This window comes from Octopus bimaculoides, chromosome 8 (genome assembly GCF_046866305.1).
Source record: "Octopus bimaculoides isolate indiv1 chromosome 8, ASM4686630v1, whole genome shotgun sequence".
Classification (NCBI taxonomy): domain Eukaryota; kingdom Metazoa; phylum Mollusca; class Cephalopoda; order Octopoda; family Octopodidae; genus Octopus; species Octopus bimaculoides.
This window is the reverse complement of record NC_142935.1, coordinates 89,438,943-89,461,574: the sequence shown is the minus strand read 5'-3', so window position 1 is coordinate 89,461,574 and position 22,632 is coordinate 89,438,943. Positions and strand designations below refer to the sequence as shown.

General features: G+C 36.2%; 2 protein-coding genes and 1 long non-coding RNA gene across 4 annotated transcripts in view; 1 reads left to right on the top strand and 2 right to left on the bottom strand.

Annotated features, from left to right (window-relative positions):
• Positions 1-607: 607 nt before the first annotated feature.
• Positions 608-8,471, bottom strand: LOC128248599 (uncharacterized). 2 transcript variants are annotated; one of them, XR_016242936.1, is made up of 3 exons: positions 8,213-8,471; positions 5,401-5,446; positions 608-2,451 (listed from the first exon to the last, which is right to left on the bottom strand). It is a non-coding gene; the product is annotated as an uncharacterized LOC128248599 (long non-coding RNA). The 2 variants fall into 2 exon arrangements; XR_008264781.2 differs by lacking the exon at positions 5,401-5,446 and having other exon boundaries at positions 8,213-8,467.
• On the top strand, positions 5,711-6,703 carry LOC106877456 (replication protein A 14 kDa subunit). Its single transcript, XM_014926358.3, has one exon. It carries the CDS (start codon positions 5,835-5,837, stop codon positions 6,198-6,200), a length of 366 nt encoding a protein of 121 aa, XP_014781844.1. The 5' UTR covers positions 5,711-5,834; the 3' UTR covers positions 6,201-6,703.
• Positions 8,472-12,267: 3,796 nt separating the features above from the next.
• LOC106877453 (choline transporter-like protein 2) overlaps positions 12,268-22,632 on the bottom strand; it is a 10,783-nt gene continuing 418 nt past the window's right edge. The window contains exons 2-5 of the mRNA XM_089356783.1: positions 20,995-21,123; positions 19,321-19,413; positions 16,990-17,085; positions 12,268-16,111 (exon numbers count right to left, since the gene is read on the bottom strand). Coding sequence (XP_089212909.1) covers positions 16,007-16,111; positions 16,990-17,085; positions 19,321-19,413; positions 20,995-21,033 — 333 coding nt within the window. The 5' untranslated portion in view covers positions 21,034-21,123 and the 3' untranslated portion in view covers positions 12,268-16,006. The remainder of the gene's footprint in view (positions 16,112-16,989; positions 17,086-19,320; positions 19,414-20,994; positions 21,124-22,632) is intronic.

The window sequence follows — 22,632 nt, the reverse complement described above, 5'->3', positions numbered from 1 at the left end:
GGTTGGCGTTAGGAAGGGCATCCAGCTGTAGAAACTCTGCCAAATCAGACTGGAGCCTGGTGTTGCCATCCGGTTTCACCAGTCCTCAGTCAAATCGTCCAACCCATGCTAGCATGGAAAGCGGACGTTAAACGATGATGATGATGATGATTTGGTTAAGTGGACCAACATTAATAATACTGAAACATTTTGGTCAAATTTTTAAAAATTAAAGATGTTACTGGCGTAAAACCCTTTCAGAAATATTCCAAACTTTTTTCTTAATCATTTAATAATATTTAACCCTTTAGCATTTAAACCAGCAATATCCAGCCAAAATAGGCCTCCTGTTTTATGTTCAAAGTGGCCAGATCCGACCTCTAACACCTATCCTACAATGTCATTCTAAAAATAGACAATAACATCATCAACATCTCAAAGCTATGAGACAATACATGATCAATTCAAAACAATAACATTTGGCAGTGTAATTAAAATGCTAAAGGGTTAATTTAAATGCTGGAATAGAACGGTTATTCAGTAACATGAATATCATCAAAGCAAAGTTGAAAAAAATTTGCTTGAAGCTGTTCTCTCAGTAAAATATGGCTTAAAACAATGAGAAATGCAATGAAGATTATTGTTTACTTCAAGAAACACCATATAAAATTAACATAATGGATACATATTTAACAAAGAAACAAAGTAGAGCAGTGCTGAAAATACTGAAGGATTCAACAATTTAGCTGATTTGTTAGATGCCGCTTTAGATATATAAATAAAGATTTAATTTCTATCCATCTTTTAAAATAATGTAAGTAGCTATCTTTATTTGTTTTTCCAATAATTTTCATTTGGTAAACTGGCAGCTTTTGATATGACAGAAAATTTGGCTACTATTTCTAGCTGGTTGAGCAACCACATACTGATATAAGTAAGTACCAGATGTTGTTTATATTAGTTCAGATCAAGCAGATTCCAGTCATGACCATCTAGTCCAGTTGTTCTCAACTGGGGTCCATATAAGATTTTTGGGGATCTGCATAACAAAAGAGTAATCTGGGGATCCAAAACAGTATTTTAAGGGCCCCTGAAAAATGTTGCTTTAAATGTATGTATTGCCAGAAACAGCTAAGTTTCTTTCTCTAACATTTTACATAGTCCAATCTACACAAATTATGTAAAACAACAAAATAGGAATTTTGAAATAAGTTGCTATAAAACTAGTTTTGAAACATTGAATGGTTAGAGGTGTCCACCAGAATAAAATAGTAATCAAAGGGGTCCATAGATAAAAAATGGTTTAGAATCCCAGGTAGAATCAATACCCTCCCTTCCTGTTGTAGCTTTGTGTCAAAGCCCACAAATCACTAAGTTTCATCTCTAATTTCAAATCCTAGCAAGGCTAACTTGGTTTTCCCTCCTTCCCAACACTGTAAAATACAGCAACTTAAATACTGTGTATGATTTCATATTGCTATAAACCAGTGGTTCTCAATCAGGGTCCACAAAACAAATAGTATTTTAAGGGCACTTGAAAAAATTTCACTTTAGGTGTACATATTGGTATGTATTGCAAGAAACAGCTAGGTTTCTTTCTTTAACATTTTACATAGTACAATCTACACAAGTTAACATGTGGAAAACAAAATAGGAATTCTGAAAAGAGGTTTCTATAAAACTAGTTTTTTTAATATCACATGAGTTTGGGGGTCCACCAGAATAAAATAATAACTGAAGGGGTCCATAGATAAATAATAGTTGAGAACCCCTGCTATAAACCATCATAGATGTGAATGGAATTATGATAGAAGACCAAGTTAAATAAAGACAAAGAATGATTAGAACATTAAGGTCTTCGATTTTGCAGTTATTACCTCCGCCTTAGCTAAGGCAGTGGTATTGTTTTCTGTCATGTTTGTTTGTTTGTCCATGGACAAGGTATCTCTAGAACCACTGGATGGATTCGGATGAAACTTTCAAGGATGTTTGGCCTCATGACTGGCATGAACTGATTAGATTTTGGGATTGATCTGGTACTGGACAAGTATTCTGGATTATTTTTCCTGTTTTTTTCTTACTTAATTTTTGAGAGCTGCCGGGTTCATTTTTAGTATTCTCGTTTGTGAGAGCAGTCGAGTTCATTTCAAATATTCTCATTTTAAAAATCATCTCTGGCTAATCGTTGAGAGGACATTAGTGTTGCAGACTAATGACTTGTTTGTTTGAGTTCTGAGTTTCGTCATTTTTTACCACGGCTTTGGATTATTGCTACATGTTGAAGGCTTTCTCTTCGAGACAGTCCATTGTTGAAATTGTGGCATATCACTGCTAATAAGGATTACTGTTGAGTGACTCACACGTGAGTGTCTTTTTTGCTATTTTCTCCCCATTGCGGGGCTGAAAAATCCATTTCTCAATAAGGAGGGCTATGCAAAAGCCACTCCAGTAGGAGCAGCTCCACTGTTGGACCTGAAACAGATAAAAGTGAATATGGAAGAGATACGAAGAAGTGAACAGTTTATACAAAAGGGGGGTGACACAATAAACCTAGTCCCTCCAGAAGAAATGGTCAAGGATAAGAGTAATAGGATGGTGTTGTACTGCACGCAAAGTGGTCACCACCAATGAAATTGAAATCCTATTGGAAGATGACGTGGAGGAATATTTGGGACCCCTTATAAAAACTGCAACTTTCGTTAGCTGAGGAAAGAAATATGGTACAGTGGAGGTGAGATTTGCCACCAAAGAAGAGCCTCACATTCCACCACTATTTTACGCACTGAAAAAAGGTGACGCTGTTGCCCACATATAGGGGTGGGCAAAGTGTATGCATTCGTATTGGAAGGGTGCCACCAGAAATAAAGCCAGAGTGGTTGGTAGCAGCTGTTATGGCTACCACCAAGGAGAATCCTGAATTAGGAACAATTGGAAAAACGAGCAAGTTAAACTGATGGGGGTACAGTGTCGAGATGTGACTCTTTGCCACTTTCGAAGACATTCAAAGGATCCCCTACCAGATAGAGATTCCAGGAGAGAGTTCCCTCAAACTGATTGTTGAGGGATGCCAACCAAATTAAGATTGTGAAATAAGAGGCCACATGAAGATGCAGCGTCCCAAGCACATGCCTCCTCAGAGTGAAAAGGCTGTGGAGAGGGACCAAGAAGGAGTGGAGACCGGAGTACTAATTGAAGCGATAACAGATGGAGACAGCAAAAGTGATATGGAGTGTGCCAGGGATACGGAATAAGCAGAGTCGAAGAAAGACAGAACAAAAGCGGCAAGTGAGGGGAGTGAAGGGTTTGTCAGCCCCAAAAGGAGGAAAAAGGCAAAAACAAGAGAAGACTCTGAAAGACCAGCAACAGAACAAGATAGGGCGGCGAGATGGCAGAATCGTTAGCACGCCTGGCGAAGTGCTCAGCGGTATTTCGTCTGCCGCTACGTTCTGAGTTCAAATTCCGCCGAGGTCGACTTTGCCTTTCATCGTTTCGGGGTCGATAAATTAAGTGCCAGTTACGCACTGGGGTCGGTATAATCGATTTAATCCGTTTGTCTGTCCTTGATTGTCCCCTCTGTGTGTGGTCCCTTGTGGGCAGTAAAGAAATAAAGAAATAAGATGGGATGCCCAAAGAAGGTAAAGAACCACCTATATTCAAACATACACAGACGATAGAAACAGAACCAAAAGAGTGAGAATCAGTAGAAGAGACTGAACAGCACGGTTTTAAAAACAGAGCATTCATAGTGTACTACGAAAAGAATGTAGATGTGGAAAGGAAGATTTCCAAGTGGAAGAGATTGATAAGGGTGAAACTGCCGAGGGAGGATTTCAAGGAAGAACAAAAGTGTGTACTATTGAAGGAGAATAGATACAACACGTTCATAAAAACATATAGAAGGTATATAATTTCACTTGGCAGGCCGGTGTGGTATGTTGCCCTACCACCCATAATTCAACATAGAGTTGAAAATTTTTTTTAAATATATACAATTTAAAATAAAATGAAGATGTGAACTTTTGGTGCACATTGGGATTAGACACTGAGGGAAAACCGCTGTAACTTTTTTATTTTTTCATTTTGACGATTTTCGCTTTCGATAATGTGTTCTACATATCACGGTCATGCGATTCCCCCTATAAATTTTTTTGATCCCCCCCCTCGCCAACACCCCCGGGAACCCACTTCGACCCCCCCCACCCAAAGAATTTCACCTTCTCTGACCTCCCTCTACCAATTTGAAATGAAAAGACGGGACTGGTTTTACCAATTCCTCTTCCTTGACCTCTCTCTGTAAAGGGCTCTTCCTCTGTCAGGGATAAAACGTAGACTGAAATACAAAAGTGGATCATGTGGTAACGTGAAAAGTTTTATAGGGGGAATCGCATGACCGTGATATGCAGAACACATTATCAAAAGCGAAAATCGCCAAAATGAAAAAATAAAATAGTTACAGCGGTTTTCCCTCAGTGTCTATTCCCAATGTGCATCGAACATTTAAAAAAAAAAAAAAAAGAGGCAAAAACTTCAAAATAATGTCTAAATGTAACCACTCGACTTCGGGGATCGAATGGGCATTGCGCCTCATTTTATCATTTTCATTCGTTTTTTGTTTTTCTTCTTCACTCGATTTCTTTCTGTATTTTTTATTTTCCCGATTATGTGTCTTGTATTGTTTTGTAATGTATAATCTCTATTTTTAGCCCCTTGTGGGTAATAAAAAATTGAGGACATTGGTGTTGCCTTGGCGGAGGTTTGGGATCTTTTTTAAAACGGGGGCCACATTTTTCATTAACGAAACACTTTGAAACTTGGAACACTGGTAGAATGTGTCATATAAAACATCTTTTTCTCTTAGTCTTCTTAAAAAAAAAAGAAATCCATAAATTATTCCATGTTAAAGTTGTCGTATTTCTGTAATTTCAACCAATCACTGACGTCCATTCAGCCGATATACATTAAGTGCCGACTACATAAACAAACGATTCTGAAACAATTAACCCTAACCCTAACCCTAGGGTTAGGGTTAGGGTTAAAGCAAATTTAAAATGACAAAAGCAAATAAAACGAAGAATCGTTTGTTTATGTAGTCGGCACTTAATGTATATCGGCTGAATGGACGTCAGTGATTGGTTGAAATTATCGAAATAAGACAATTTTTTACATGAAATAAATTCGAATACAAAAATATTTTTCTGTTCTATAACACAAAATAGATAAGTATACGAAGTTTGAAAGTCTTTCGGTACCAAAAACACTACGTAAAACATTAATGAAAAATGTGGCCCCCGTTTTAAAAAAAGATCCGAGGTTTGCGTTCTCTGAATTTGAAAATATTTATTGGAATATAATACATATATATTAGGGGCGGAGGTAAAGATCATGGACTGCAACCCCTTTGGGATTTTTTTTTTTTTTTACCTTTATTTTACAGGAACACACAATATCGAGGGCGGAGATTCCGAATCTGCATTTAAAATCATAAATTTTAATATGAATTACTAAAGAAGAAAAAATTTCAAAACTTAACCAACGCCCCCCCCCCCCCTCCCAATTTTACTTCCGCTTATAATACGAAACCACATTATAATACAACTCCAAAACCGGAGAAAACACAAACATCAGCAAAGAAAGAAAGAAAAAAAGAGAAAGCAAAAGGAGATCTGTATTCAAGTAAATATCTTAAGGTTAAAAGCTGTAATACATACAATGCTAAACAAATTTCCCGCCAGAAAATTATAAAACCAAAAAGAGGAAGGTACCAAGGGAGATAAGTTATAATTTCCCGCCACAACACGAAGGAAGTTTTGATCCATCTTAATAGTTTTCTACTTCGTTCACTGTTCGGACCAATAATGTCTACGTTAAAACAAGTTATTTCTCGCATCAACGGTAGTATGATGCCGAAATTTCAAGGACGAAAAGCCTGTTTACTAGGTATTGCTGAAGGAGTTGACAGCAGCGGCCTATCTTTTCAATTGAAAACCTGCGACAATGTAAACGTGAAAGTGTATTTAACTGAACCATTGAACGAATACGTTGGTGGACTGACGGAGGTGTTTGGTGAAGTGAGTTCAAATACAAGCATTAACTGCCACGACTATGTCCTCTTCACTAAGGAACAGACAGATTCTTTTGATATGGAAATGTATAATACTGCAGTGGAGATGATTAGCAAATATCCCGAAAAGTATCTAGTTGGTGTGCGTAATGTGAAGTGAATCACGTAAAGACTCCGTGGTATTTACTTGTACCATTATGTATATGACAGATTATTGCTATTATTTACCGTGGAGGTCGAGCTTGCTTTTCAGTGTTTTGGACATTGATAACATTAATATTTGTCAGGTGCTGAGGCTGATGTAATCAATTATTTCCATCTCCCCGCTCCACTAAAATTGTAGCCTTGTACCTGTCATGAATATTATTTGAAGAGGTTGGAACAGACATCCGACAGTATATAGTTTCTTAGAATGAACTCAACTTTTTCTTACAAAATATCAAGATTCCGCTGACAATTTTCTGAAAAATTCTCTGTGTGAGAATTCATTACTTTATTATTATTGTTATTTCTGTATTGACTGGTCTTAATTGTTGCTATACAACAGAAACTGTAAGAAATAATAATTTTGTAACTTCTATCAGAATTTTTGCAATTTTTGATTTATAGTTGATGTCATGCATTGCTATGGAAATTATTCACAGTAAAACATTAATGGGCAGAGATGTATAGTTATTGAATGTCAACAGTAATTTGTATTATTTTATATTATTTATCTAAATACCTGAGTAATTACCTTGCTTTTAGTCACACGTGCGAATTGGCTACATTTGTTTGTGTTCATGTCCCAGCTAATATATATTCAGGGCTACATTATCCTGTGTACCATCCTTGGTGAGAGTGTATGGTTTGATAGAGATTTGCGGTTTCAGTAAATGTGGAGACTGACTGTGTCATTTCAAAGAAATGTTTTTAAATGTTATGGTTTACATGAAATACCGAATTGAAAACGAAAATCTGTTTATTGAATGAAGCGGGGAAATGCTTTAAATTTAAACGCACAAAATTTCGCTCCCTTTCCCCCGGTTTTTATATAGATCCACAGGGTAAACCTAACCCTAACACTAGTTTTGTGAGATTTGGCTGTTATTTCTAGCATGTAAATAGCTTGGTTGGGGGTGGGAATGAAATTTTTCAAACAATTTTTGAGTTGATTCTTTGGCTACTGACTAGCCGGAGCTATCTATCTGTCTGTCTATCTCACCATCTCTCTCTATATATATATCTATCTATCACTCGTTCACCTCTGTTTGTGTCCGTAGAATTTATCAAATTAGAAAACGCAAATTTAATATAAAAATATATTTTCTGAAATTGCAAGAAACATCTCTGGCTGTTTTCGTATATACGCCACTGAAGTTAGAATTATGGATATTGCTTTGACGTGTGGCTTTCCAGACGTGACTATACTGAATTCTTTTTGTATATTGATTCTCTCTCTTCCTCAACGACGATAAGGGAATTTGCCTGGTATTTCTAAGAGATTCCCCTCTTTCGTCCAAGAAATATAAATTGTATGTAAAGGGATGTAACTCGTGCGACACATGGCTTTTATTCCAACAATTGAAATAATGGGAGTCTAGAATAACTAGCTAAACCTCATTCAAAACATCTTATAAAAGACAAAGATACGTGGATAAGGTAAAGAAATGTTTTATGAAGCTCCTTCTCTTTCATAAATATAAAAAAAATATACCATTAAAGAAGTAACTACTTCGAAATACGTAGCAGTACCCACTATTTCATTAGCCCCACTATTTCAGAATAAACAAAAAAAAACTCGCACACGACTCTGATTAGTGAATTATATTTCACTTGTCAAGTATCACATCTGCATTTTTAAATTTCCAGTCTGGAATAACACAGAAATTGGTCTTCTCCCTAACTCTTTTTATCTTGCACTCACACGAACTTTTCACAACCTCAGTTTATACGGCTGCATTTGCTGATAGCTTTACGGCCACATCATTTTCTCATTTTCCTTGAGACACTCCTTTCATGGTCAATGAAATATATACCATATGTGCACTGGGATCAATGTAACTGATTGACCCACCGCTCCAAACATTTCCGGCCTTGTGCCAATAGCAGAAAGAATTAGAGAGGTAAATAAATATCTTCATATATTTTGTATAAAAATTGTTACACTTTATAGTTTACGAAGATCTTTACCTTGATGTGAGGAATACTTTACCAGATCATCTGAACATGTTCAAACCCATCACATGTCGGGTACCAATTATCTGAGTATATTTTGTTATTGGATTCAGAAATTAACTACAACGTGATGTCTGGAATGCGTAGACAGAAACATGCGTGTGTTATGATAAAAACCACAGGGTTTCTTGGTCGAAGCATTAATTTATTTCACCATTTTTCTGGCTGAGAACAAAGCTCACTTGCCATTTGAACAGCTGACGTTTAAACAAGAGAGGAAAAGAAAACACAAGGGAGATAACCATGGTGTCTGGTGGTCTAGTTTTAAATTCCACGAAGATATATTTCTTATATAATCTGGGATGGGACCTTGTGAGATCATGTGATAGTTGTAAAATGTATCATAAAAGCAGTGTGTCATTCATTTTCAATCTTGAATGAAAACACGTCTGGCCATAAGAAAATTATACTATCTTGCCTGAAAACAGGAATTCGCCTGTAGAAAGTCTCTCTCAACCAAATCCATCCGGTCTGGGTATCCATGGAAAAGTGGACATTAAAATGATATTAGCCAATAGTAACTTTGGTAAATCTACACATTAATACATTGGTTCGCTAAGATGAGTTCAGATATTTTTCAGTATTGGAAAACTCGCCAGTGGTAGATTAACATCATATCCAGTAGAAATTTTTTTTCTCATTTTTTAATACCACAAAAACAAGCAACTTTGGGTCACAGATTCATTAAGCTAAGACAAAGGAGGTAACTTTTACCCAAATGTTTTTATTTGATTTATTACCAAAAATCCTTTTTTATACAACTTTATCTCAAACTAAATATATAAAAAAATTTTTTATAATATTTGAAAGACACTCTAGTCTTGATGACTAACTAAAAATGTCTCAGAAAAATACAGGTGTTGCAGAAATATGATGGATTATCCTGATCTTAAAAAAAGCGCCATGGGCACTATTGGGTTAAACTAAATAACTTCCATTGTCACTCTGCAACATCTAAATCATACACACTTTTACTGTCTAGGAAATTAGAACGTCTTTATGCAGTCATGTCATCAGCTAGAAAGAGCTTCTACATTGCTTTTAAAAAAAAGGAAAATATATTAAATCGAACACTAAACTCTGTTTGCAAAGACCTGCTGGGGCAAGTGAAATCATAATTGAACCATACTCAATGACTAGTTACTGCACCAGTGGAGCATTAACAGCACTGTCGAGCGTGTTCATTACTAGAGCAGCTGTCTGGCTTCTGTGCTAGTGGCCTGTAAATAGCACCATTAGCGCGTAATCGTTACCAGCGTTGCCTTCTAGCACTTGTGCTGGTGGCACGTTAGAAAATCATTCGAGCAAGGTCGTTGCCAGTGCTGCTGGACTGGCTCCCGTGCAAATGGCACGTAAAAAGCACCTTTTTGAGCGTGACCGTGTGACTGGCCCTCGTGCCAGTGGCATGTAAAAGCACCCACTACACTCTCGGAGTGGTTGGTGTTAGGAAGGGCATCCAGCTGTAGAAACTCTGCCAGATCAGATTGGAGCCTGGTGCAGCCATCTGGTTTCACCAGTCCTCAGTCAAATCGTCCAACCCATGCTAGCATGGAAAGCGGATGTTAAATGATGATGATGATGAATGCAGTTCTATATACATTATGTTTTAGAAGATGGGATCATCTTGGATTGAATAGCATTGATCTTTTATTAGTCTCAGCTTCAGAGCTACAGCCATGCTGGTGCAAATCCAGTGAATTGAGAATAACTTAGGGTTAAAGAACAGAACAATAACAACGAACCCAGATAGTTAAATGCAGACAATATAGCTGGCGTTTAAAAACCAAAAAAAAAACTTAAAACAAAATTATATTATCAATATCTTTATTGAGGTTTTTCAAATTAAAAGGAAAAGATATAAACGTTTGTATAAAATTTAAAAAAACAACCCACAACAATATAGTTTGGTTGAAAAATAATCACAAAAAGTTACAAAATATTAAAGATTTTGCGATATCTTTCTCTTGCGTACACAAAATAGATTTTTTTTTTTTTTTTTTTTTCACATTCTTATATTTTTTTGGCATTTTTCAGTGGATACAGAAGTATGGAGTTTGTGATATTCATGCTTTTATCAAGGCTTATTAGCTGCTTGTATGGTGAGAATTGGCTTCACTGTGAATTGAAACTGGCTAACAGATAAGACCCAACACATTGCAAGCTGTTGCTTCTTACCTCTCGGAAATAATTTGCCAAAACTTTCTGTAGAATTCTTTGAAGCTGTATCAGAATTATTCAGCTTGCAATAATGATGAAAATGATGATGATAATAACACTGGTGGTATGGTTTTTCGTTTTATTTTTTATAAAAGACTAGGTATTAAATAATATACATATATATATATATATAGATAGATAGATGGATAATCCTATCAAGGCTTTACTCTCATTCACTACAGCACCTGCAGGCTAGAAGAGACTTCATGGCAGGTCTCATGCCAGGTGGCTGGACATGATTAAGGAAGGTCTCCAGAGGCTCAATATCACCTTGGAGGATACAGAGGAGTTGGCATGGGGGCACCAACAACGGAGAGCACTGGTGGACCTGATTATCTCTATGCATTATGACATCTCTGGGATGACCTCAGCCCCATCAAGCAAGCACATGAAGCAAACAAACAGCATACACATGTAGTGACGTCATATGGCGCCAAAAAGGCATAGTCGCCATTACTCCATCTTTAACCACGCATGCGTGGATTTCAACATCCAAGCGTTCCCGCTTCTATTCTGTCTCTTACCACGCCAGACAGCGTACAAGCAAGACGGTCTAAAACAAGCTCTCATTGAGTGTGGAAGAAGCAAGTTGTCTCTCCAACGATTCATCTCTAGGGACAGTACATCTATATTCAGGCTACTCAGAAACCGGACAATTAGAAGCTGTATATTTTCCACCATAAATAAATATTGTTGTTGTTGATCAGTTTGGAGTTCCGCGTTCCGTTCACTTCTAATTTAATATAGGAAAGTCAGGTGTACATCTAATGATGTATAACCCACTTTCCTAAACACATATATATATATAGGCATGGCTGTGTTAAAGGAGTGTGCTTCCCATCCACATGATTCCCGGTTCAGTCCCATTGCATGGCACCGTGGGCAACTATCTTTTTCTACAGACCAAAACCTTGTGAGCAGATCTGGTGGACAGAAACTGAAAGAAGCTCATCATATACATGTGTCTATGTGTGTGTGTGTCTCCCACCACCATTTGGTAACTGCAGTTGGCTTGTTTACATCCTCATAATTTGGCAGTTCAGCAAAAAGAGACCAATAGAATAGGTATCAGGCTTAGAAAACAATATAAGTACTGAGGTCAATTCGTTTGACTAAACTCTTTAAGTATGTGCTCCAGTAATGGCAACAGTTTAAAGACTGAAATAAGTAAAAGATATATATATATATGTATATTATTGTGTATTCATTCATTGTACACCTGTTTTTCTATGCTGACATAAGTAAGACCTATGTATATTATATATACATACACAAACGCAAGTATCCATATACATGTGTGTGTATATATATATATATATATATAGGGCTTCAGGTTTAGGTTTCGCCATGGGGTGTTTTCTACTATATTTCCCCAAGCTAAGCAAAGCCTTGAAAGTACATTTGGTAAATGGAAACTTGAAGAAGCTTATCACATACATGTGTAAATGTCCCCTTGTCTTGATACTGCACGATAGTTGTAGATGAGTGTCACCATCATACAAACGGTGTCTTTTGTTTCCAGTCTTCCATGAAAACATGTCCAGCCATGGTGAAATGCTGCCTTGCATGGAAATACAAGTGAGGTTTGGTGACAGGAAGGGCATCCAGTCATAGATGCCTAAACAAATCTCATCTGGCTCATGTAAACATGGATAAGTGGATCTTGAAATGATGATGACGATATATATATATATATATGTGTGTGTCCCAGTATGGCCACAGCCTACTGGCTGTGGAATCAGTAAAATATCATATACAAAATTATAGCAAAAAGCAGAACACATAAGCACAAACAAGATATAAAAAAATATTTAATTGATTTGCAGGCTTTTTAAAAATTTAAAATAAAAAAAAATTTATTTAATAGTTTTGGTGGGATTTTTGAAATTTTTTATTTCTACAAAAACAAAGAAAAACACCCAATTTTTTTTTTTCTTTCTCACATCTTATTCAGGTGTTGTTGACTGTTTGAGACAGGTTGGCATCTTTCACTTGGAAAATATTCTTATTCTGACAGAACCGCACACAATATGTATATATATATATATATTACATGTATACATTATATATATATACATACATACATAAGAAAATGAGATGACAAAGGAATAAATGATTATTTTCCCAGTGTCAAAGGATTATAAGTTGTTAGAACTCTTCTGGACGGGAGTTTTTGCATTTTAATATTTAACTTAGGCATTGTGAGACTTAATAGCCTAGTGTAGAACTCAATGAACATATGCTTCAGAACGAAGCATTGGACGAGTATAGAGTGATAATAAGAAAATGAGATGACAAAGGATTAAACGATTATTTTTCCAACTAATATCCGTTGACACTGGAAAAATAATTATTTATTCCTTTGTCATCTTATTTTCTTATTACTGTTTCATACTTGTCTAACACTTCATTCTGAAGCATATGTATATTGAATTCTACAGCAGGTCTCACAATGCATAAGTGAAATATATATATATATATATATATATATATAAAGCAGAGTTTGTGTGTGTGTGCGTATGTTCCTTATGCATTCAAAAACTTAATTGCTGATTTTGATGTATGAGGTATCAAGAGATTCAATAAACTTTATTTTCATTTACATATTTGCATTATAAAAATTTAACATTATAGTCTTTTTATAAGTCAACTGTCATAAACGACATTTTGTACTATGATGATGACGTCACATCTATATCTATATATTAGCAGATGTCTGTGCATAATGCTAATGATGGAGTGAGAGGGGAGAGAAAGAAACAAAAGCAAAGTAAGGAAGTGGCTCTTTAATTCTCCTCATTCGTCACGTTTTTCGATAGAGGGAGAAATGTAAGGTGAGTGAGTGAGTTTGAAAGAAAGAGAGAGAGTGAAAGAAACAGACATAGACTAAAAGCGAGGAACAATTACAGAGGGTGAGAGAAACACAGAATGAGAAAAAGAGAGAAAGAAACAGAGTGAAAACAAGTTTCTATAGGAGAAGTTGAAAGAAAGAGGGATAGAGAGAGAGAGAGACACTGATGTTTGATACTATATGTATGTTCTATAGGTGAAGGTGAAAGAAAGCTGGCACAAAGCAGGAGAGAAAGAGACACTGGCGTTTGATATTGTATGTGTATTTGTCTGTGGGTGTGCGTGCATGCAGCATTCCACAATCACCATTTATTTCAGTCACTCTTGTGAAGATATTCACGTAGCTTTCGCTCATTTATACATTTAATCCCCATTTTCATTTTCAAAAAAGTTTCCTAAAAAAATATTCTTGCTCTCTACAAGAGGAGATGGGGTAAATGTAGAGGATCAGTATTCTACAGTGAAGCAAAGACAAGTGCAAGTAGCTGGAGTAAGGTCACTAGATACCCCTGCACAACAACAGCAAAGACATGAAAACAACCAAAGGAGAGCTGTTGCACGCAGGGTCAATGCGTCACAAGAGGCAAGGGAAAAATGGTTAGAACAATTATGTCAACAAAATGCAATCTGCAGGAGCCAAGAGCCAAAAAAGGAAAGAGAAAAACGTTTAAAGGATGCAAGACAAAGACAAACTGCCAATGAGACAAAGAAAATACCAGAAGCAAACAGTTGCTGCAAGACTTTGCCAATACTAAGTGTCTTGATCAAGATAGGCTGAATACATTTGACAAAAGAGTTGCACCTTTTAAGGGGGCTTGGAAAAGATCAACTTTCAACTCTGATCCAAAACAGGATTATTCTACAGAGAAATTGACTGATATTGGAGCAATGTCAAAAGAGTGCAGTTTTTTTAAAGGAAAGAAATGAGAAAGAGAAACCACCACTATGTGTTGTGGTAGAGGAATGGTTGTTTTACCGATTTTGGTACACCCACAGATACTTTGAAGGCATTGCTTTTGGGAAACACACCAAGGAGCATGCACTTCTTGAAAAACATTAGGAATTATAATTCTGCTTTCCAAATGACCTCCTTTGGTATCAATATTATAAGAGAAAGACATCAGAGGCAACAATAAATCTATGGAAATAGTTATATTACTTTTATCAGGAGACTTCAGACAGACATTACCAATCATTTCAAGACGAACAAGATCTGATGAAATAAAAGCATGCATTAAGTCTTCACACCTATGGAATAAAGTACAGAAATTCTCCTTCAATACTAACATGTGAGTTTTATTAGCTAGGGACCAATGTGCAGAACAGTTTTCAACCTGGCTTCTCCAATTAGGAAATGGGAAAGTTCCATTTGATGGGAATGGTGATATCAATTTGGCTCATATTGCTATCATGGTGAATTCCTCAGCTGAATTGAAGAACAAGGTATTTCCAGATTTAAGTAATAATCATAATTCAAATAAACGGATGTGTGAAAGGAAATTCTTGCTCAAAAAAATGAGACAGTAGCAAGAATTAACCATGAATTAATGAATAGGATTCCAACAGCCATTAAGGAGTGCAAATCGGTTGATTCAGACCATGATGAAAATTAAGCTGTCCATTACCCAACAGTGTTCCTTAACTCTCTTGAGCCACCTGGAACTCCTCTACATAAACTTTTTCTGAAGGTAGGAGTCCTAACAACGCTTCTAAGAAATTTAGATCCTCCCCAATTATGCAATGAAACAAGGTTGATTGTGAAGACATTATTACCTAATGTGATAGACGCTACCATCATCAATGGATGTGCCTCTGGGGAAGAGGCTTTCATTCCAAGAATTCCAATCAAACCGACAGATATGCCATTTGAGTTCAAACAAACACAATTCCCTGTGTGATTTTGCTTTGCAATGTCTATTAAGAAAGCTCAAGATCAGACTTTGAAATCTATTGGCACTTAATTGAGCTTTGCTTTTCTCATGGTCAACTTTATGTTGGTTGCTCCAGGGTTGGTAGTTTGCAAGACTTATTTGTCTATGCTCCAAACCAGAAAACAAAGAATATATTATTATTATTATTTTGTATTATGAATTCAGAACTGATTTCCCAGTTGAAGAATAAATTGAATTTAGATTAACAAATTTCTATACGACATATTTTGCTTTTTTCTTCCAGTATATAAGGGACAATGCCAGGTGCCTCTGCTAGTAATATATATATATATATATGTGTGTGTGTGTACAGATAATGTGTGTGTGTTTGTACATACATATATATATAATATATAGATAATGCATGTGAGTGTGTGTTTGTATATACATTATATATATATATATATATATACACACACACAAACACTTTCTTTCAAAAGCCATGTTTAAAATGTCATTAAAATACAGTTCATTACACACCCTATTTCTGCATTACCCATTTTGAGTCCCTGAATTACAAATGAATTTCTACGATCCCTGAACATACACATTTAGAAGCAATGAAACATGTAAATATGTAAGAGAAAGAAAAAAGTTGATGTGGGTACAAAAGAATATTATAAATAAAAAGCAGTCAAAACGAAGACTTCCCTAATTCTTTGTTGCATGCTTGTTGAGGGTTTTGTCTTTTTCCAAGAGATGATTACTTTTGTGTGTGTGCAGACCAGCTCATTGCATGGCAGTGCAGTCATTAATTTTCTTCAGAACCTTGAGCTTGCATTTTTTCTGCAGCCTCTTCTTTCTCCCCAGTTTGACGAGATTCATTTAGTTTCTTGCTGGCACCATTCACAAATTTCTGCAATTAAAAGAGAAAAAGATGAGGAGGAAATTTTTAACTATTTGTTTATTATTGTTCTATTAACATAACAGAGTTGTTTCCCAGTCACATGGTTCTGCGCTCTCAGTCCCAGTCCCCTCTGCATGGAACCATGGACAATTGTCTTCTACTATAGCCCCCAGGCTGACCAAAGCCATGTGAGTTGATTTGGTAGACTGAAACTGGAAGAAATTTGTTCTTGCGTGTGTGTGCATATATATATATATATATATACACACACACACACACATGTATGTATGTATATAACCATACTCATCTTAGTGTTTACACACACACACAAACACTTTCTTTCAAAAGCCATGTTCAAAATGTCATTAGAATACAGTTCATTACACATCCTATTTCTGCATCATATCTCAATCATCATCATCCGTTTTCCATGCTGGCATGGGTTGGATGGCTTGACAGGAGTCGGCAAGGCTAGGAGCTGCACCAGGTTACATTAGACTGTTTTGGTTTGGTTTCTATGGCTGGATGCCCTTCCTAACACCAACCACCCTACAGAGTGTACTGGGTGCTTTTTATGTGGTTCATTACAAGTGTTCTTTACACAGCACCAGCACTCACACCAATGCATTTTATGTGGCATCTTGGATATAGAATCTCAATTTTGTTGTGGTGGATGTGTCTTCTCATGTACAGGAATGTGCCACATATCTTGGTCCTCTGTAATCTCCTTCGTAAGGTTCAGTGTTTTGAGATTAGCTTTTAACACACACACACAACTTATCTTTCAAGCATGTGTTAATAAAAAATTGTTAAACTGAGTAGAGTTGGGTTTTCAGTCAAAGACATACACACACTTTCAAAAGAGCATGTAAGCTGCAATAGCTCACCATTAATGAAGTGTCCATGTAGTATGGTTTCTCTGCAGAGCCATCATTAATCTCCACATCCTCACAGAAACACAGCAGCAGGGTATCAATCACCATCTGTAATAGAAATAGAACAAAATGAGAGCATTTCAAATTTTAAAAATGATAAACTGATCCTTTGAAGGCAACTGTGCTTTTCAGTGAGATAGAAAAAGGGATAAGAGTTTTAATATTTAAAATTCTATAAAATTAACTGAATTGGAGAAAGAAAAAATGTGTAAGAGTTAACGGTTTAACATGATGAAATGAGTGGAAGAAAGAGGGTGAGTGTTGAGAAAGAAGAGTGGATATATATATATATATATATATAAATATAAATAATATATAGACATATGCATATATCCATACATATATGTACATACCTACATCTATATGTATACATACATGCATATATGGGTACAGGACATAAAAAAAAACGTTAAACACAAATTTTATTTAATTTGCTTTGTGGGAAGGACTGTTCCAATGAAGTCACATATTGTCCTTGCCTTCGAAATGCAGAGTAGATGGAACAGGGACATCTGACGAAGGGGTATACTCTTTATGTTGCATGTTTCGTTTCTCTGTTTGATTTTTTTCATTGTTCAAAAAAAGTTCGTTTTCTGTTTTCGTTTCTCATTGTGTTTAACGTTTTTTTTTTAATGTCCTGTACCCATATATGCATGTATGAATACATATAGATGTAGGTATGTACATATATGTATGGATATATGCATATATTTAAATATTATTTATATTATTATATGATCGAATGTCACGCATCCTTTTCCAAGTAAGTTTTATATATATACATACATTGTATACATATATATACAGGGTCTTGCAGATGAATTGAGACCAATTTTAAGCAGTTGACTTAGTGGGTTTAACATTTCGTTTTTGGACAAAACTTTGCTTGCTTGAAAATATAATCTTCCTCTTTATTTTTCAGGTAAATAGCAAACTGATTCAACAACAGAAAGTCATGGAACAACAGAATCGTTCTGCCATTGTTGTCTTGGCACAAACAGGGCACACTGCCCATAAAATTGTTAAGTTGAAGAAACTTCCAAAAGCAACAGTTTATTGTGTGTATAACCAATTTAAAGAAGAGGGAAAGATTGATAAAAAACAGAACACAAGACTCAAAGTGATTCCAAGCTCAATCCAAAGTTTCTCGCTGGCCTCAAACGCTTGATTGAAGCCAACCCATCCACATCCATGACAACTCTCACAAACAAATGCAGTGTGTCCCTTTCTACAGTGTCCAGAGTTGTGAACAGGAGCCTTGACATGACTAGCTATGTTCAACGATGCTGTCACCTCGTAACAACCAAGGCCAAAGCAATCAGAGCTGAGAGATGCCCAAAGCTTCTGTCATTCATCAAGCATCAAGGTGCCGGAAAAACTCTTGTGTTGTGAACAAGAAGAAGTTCACTGTTGACATTGAGGTGAATTGCAGAAATTCTCGAGTGATTGTATACAACCCTTCAGATGTCCCCCCAATATTTGAGACTAAGAATCCTGCCTCTGTGATAGTATTTGGAGTTGTGGCGAGTGATGTGTCATGGATCCACACTTCATTGAGTTTGGCTTGAAGATTGGCACAAAGGAGTATCCGGACATCCTGAAGAACTCTCTGTTAGAAGAACTCTCTAGGAGTTCTAACAGATGACAGGTACATAGGCATGGATATATATATATTAGTAATAATCTCTGTTAGAAGAACTTTCGAGGATGGAGCAGAAGTTTGAGCTTGCTAATGTGGTGCTTATGCAGGATTCTGCATCATGCCATGGTCAAAAGCATCACAGACCTTCCTTGGTGAAAAGGTGTCATTTTTTTGTGAGGGTCAACATCTGGCCCAGTAATAGCCCAGATCTCAACCTTCTCAATTACTTTTTATGGGGCATACTTCAAGCAAGAACCAATGCTTCACCACACTTAAGTGCCGACAATTTGAAGATATGCATCATGTGGAGGTTGCAACAGCTGCAAAAGAATTTCATTCCTGTGTGGAAGCAGTAATTGCCCAAAATGGCAGCCACATTGAGTGATAAATGTTTTTGTTGTAATAAATGTTACATTAAAATTATATCTGTCAACTACTATTATTTTAGTATTTATAACCATAAAAATTTTCTCAATTTATCTGCAAGATCCTGTAGGCAAGTAAAGATACACTTACACTCAAACTATATGGGGAGAGAGAGAGAGAGAGAGAAGCAGACAAACAGAACAACACATAGCTTTGGTAAACCAAAATAAATGCATAAATGAAAGAGGAGAAAGTAAAAATTGATATTTACTTACCTCATACTGAGACATAAAACAGCTGGCCAATATATAGGCAAAGACACACACTAAGAGAACAGGGATGGCATAATAATGGAGATCTTCATCTGTCTGTAAAAAAGAGAAATGGTAAGAATTATTACATATTCAGAATAGTGCTGTAAATAATGATCGTGAAATGCTGGCACAATTTCTGTCTCATCCCATGAGTATTACAGAGTGTCTAGCTGGATTGATAGACAAACAGGTACACAGACATGGATATATATATATATATATATATATTAGTAATTATTATAAAGAGTATGGAAACTTGTTCATCCTCACAATTTATTTTCTCTTATTTTATAATTTTGTGAGTGAGAGAGAGAGAGAGTGTGTGTGTGTGTGTGTGTAAAATAGGCACAGGCATGGCTGTGTGGTAAGAAGCTTGCTTCCCAACCATATGATTCTGGGTTCAGTTCCACTACATGGCACCTAAGGCCGACCAAAGCCTTGCAAGTGGATTTGCTAGATGGAAACTAAAGGGAAAGAAAAAGTGGTGTCTATTTACTATTGAGATGTCTGTGCAGCCCAGTACTGGCCTGTAGCCTGGTGGTTGGGGGCCCCTGTCCTAGATGACAGCTCGTTTTGCTCACATAGATTTGTTGAGTTTATATGTCATAAAGTAAAAGAGATTAGTTGTTGGAATTAAGCTTGGATGCTAGTTATGAGTTTTCATTGCTTTTAACATCCGCTTTTCTATGCTTGCTTGCATCAATCAGATGGAATCGCTGAAGTAGATTCGCTACAGCTGGATGCCCTTCATGTCATCAACCCTACTTGTTTCCAAGAAAAGAAATGTTCTCCATGACCAGACACATTCTAATGAACGTTGGAAACAAATAACACTACTTGTATGATGAGGATTCTCATTTACAGCTATCATACTATGTCAAGATGAGGAGACACAAACACACACACATAAATATATGTATGTACACACACACACACACTTTATTTTCAAGCATATAAGGTGCACCCTAATTTTGAATCTGCAAAAAATAAAAATGATAACTGCAGCTAACCCTGAATACCCTAGCTAAATGTCTCACACATTTTCATGTATAGGAACCACGAGAATTTAAACTGATGCCCTTTGGTAAAGCTATTATGTATGCTAGGCTAAGTTCCGATACTTACCTTAACACTACCAAATATCATCATTGACCTCTACCAACACCAGTGTTGTCTGTCATTAATAACGCTAACCAAATCTACCCAAAGCCCAACCTTCGGTATATAAGGTGCAGGGTGACTTTTGGGGGTAATGTTTTGGAAAAATGTGTGCCTTAGATGCCAGAAAATACAATATATAAAAGGAATTTTTTTTTCAAGGTTATAGTAGAAGACACTTGCCAAAGTGCCATACAGTGGGACTGAACTCGAAACCATGTAGTTGAGAAGCAAACTTTTTAGCCACACAGTCATGCTTACACTGTGGAAAATGGAAGGACAAATATGACATATAGAGCGAGAGCATTGAAAGGTGCCAAAATGTAAGTTGCAAAAGAAAAGAATACTTTGGACCAAGATATTGTGCAAATTTTTGTATCTTTTGAAAAAAGAAGAGAGAAAGATTCAGTATGATAGGAAGCAGTCTGAGGGTCACAAGAATGGAAATGAAAGTTACTAAGAATACATTAGTCTTACCTTAAACCATGCAATTCCTATAGCACCAGTGAGGACCATAATACAGATTTTCGTCAAGAAGAGCAGAAAATCACCAACACTGTTGATTGCAGCCACACGTAGGACATTATTAACCAAAAGATTAAATGCCTGGAATTAGAATTCAAAGAGTATTTTTGGTTGTAATATAAAGTTAAGGAAATATTGAAATGTTAAAATTTCAATGTGACAAAAATTTTGTATCATTGAAAGAAGATTCATTGAAAATTAAAACAAAATGATACCGAAAATTTAATAAACGTAGCATACATACATATATTGCCTGTACTAACTTATGTGTACTTTTCTTACTTTATGGATGTCATGAACTATACTATTCTCTTATTAATTCTTTTCTATAATAGTAAATAGCAGATAAAAATATAGAAATTCTATTCTGAATTAAATATGAAAGTGCAGTGCAGTGCAGTATCTAATGATGTTGATAAATGGATGCTGTCTTTACCTAATATTAAAAACCATGCTTAATTGTCAGGTAGCCATGATCAACGGATTAGATGGCAAGCAGAAGAAAGTTTGAATAAAAGTCTTCTTTTGAATTGGTTTACAACAATGGCGTCCTTATAGATCTTATAATTGGGTTAATCAAGAAGGCAAACAAAATAACTCAGGGACATTTTCAAGTCTGGTCGAAGAAAGGGAGAAGACTATCACAACAGAGAGGGCCCTGAAAAGCAAACCCGATAACCAGGTGGTAGTGTTTAACCTGACAATGGATAAAATCTGCCCACTAAGAACAAAGGCAATACCTCTGATGAACTTTCATAGTTTCTATCAAACAAATTTCACAAGACTTTGGTCATCCTAAGGTTATTTACAGCTAGGTGGACTGTGCCCCCACATGGTCTCTATTTACTATTAGGTGGACAGTTCTGTCACATGGTATCTGATGAGTGCTACATGGACTGTTCCTCTACAAGGTATCTACTTAAAGCTAGTTGGAATGTACCTCCATATGGTACCTATTACAACCAGGTGGACTCTACTTTCACAAGATATCTATTTATAACTAGGTGAATTGTATCTCCACATTGTAGCTATTTACATTTAGGTGGACAGTAACTCCATACAGTACCTTTACTTTACTGGCACTCCTTTGGTTATGAAGATGAGAGTTCCAGTTGAACTGATCAACAGAACAACCAGCTCATGAAATTAACATGCAAATGGCTGAGCATTTCACAGATACACGTGCCTTTAACATAGCTCTCAGGGAGATTCGGCATAATGCAGAATATGACAAGGTTGGCCCTTTGAAATACAGGTACTGCTTGCTTTTTTCAGCTGAGTGGACTGGAGCAATGTGAAATAAAATGTCTTACTCAAGGACACAACGTACCACTGGGTATCGAACTGATGACCTTACAATTGTGAGCCAAATACTCTAACCACTAAACCATGCTCTTTCACATATACAGTACCTATTTACAGATTCAGAGGGCTGTATCTCTACATGAAGCATATACAGACAACTATGGAGACTGTCTCCTAACATGATGCCTATTTACAGCTATGTAAACAATATCTTTAGATGTACTTATTTACAGTTAGGTGGCCTGTACCTCAACATCGTACATAATCACAGCTAGTTGTACCATG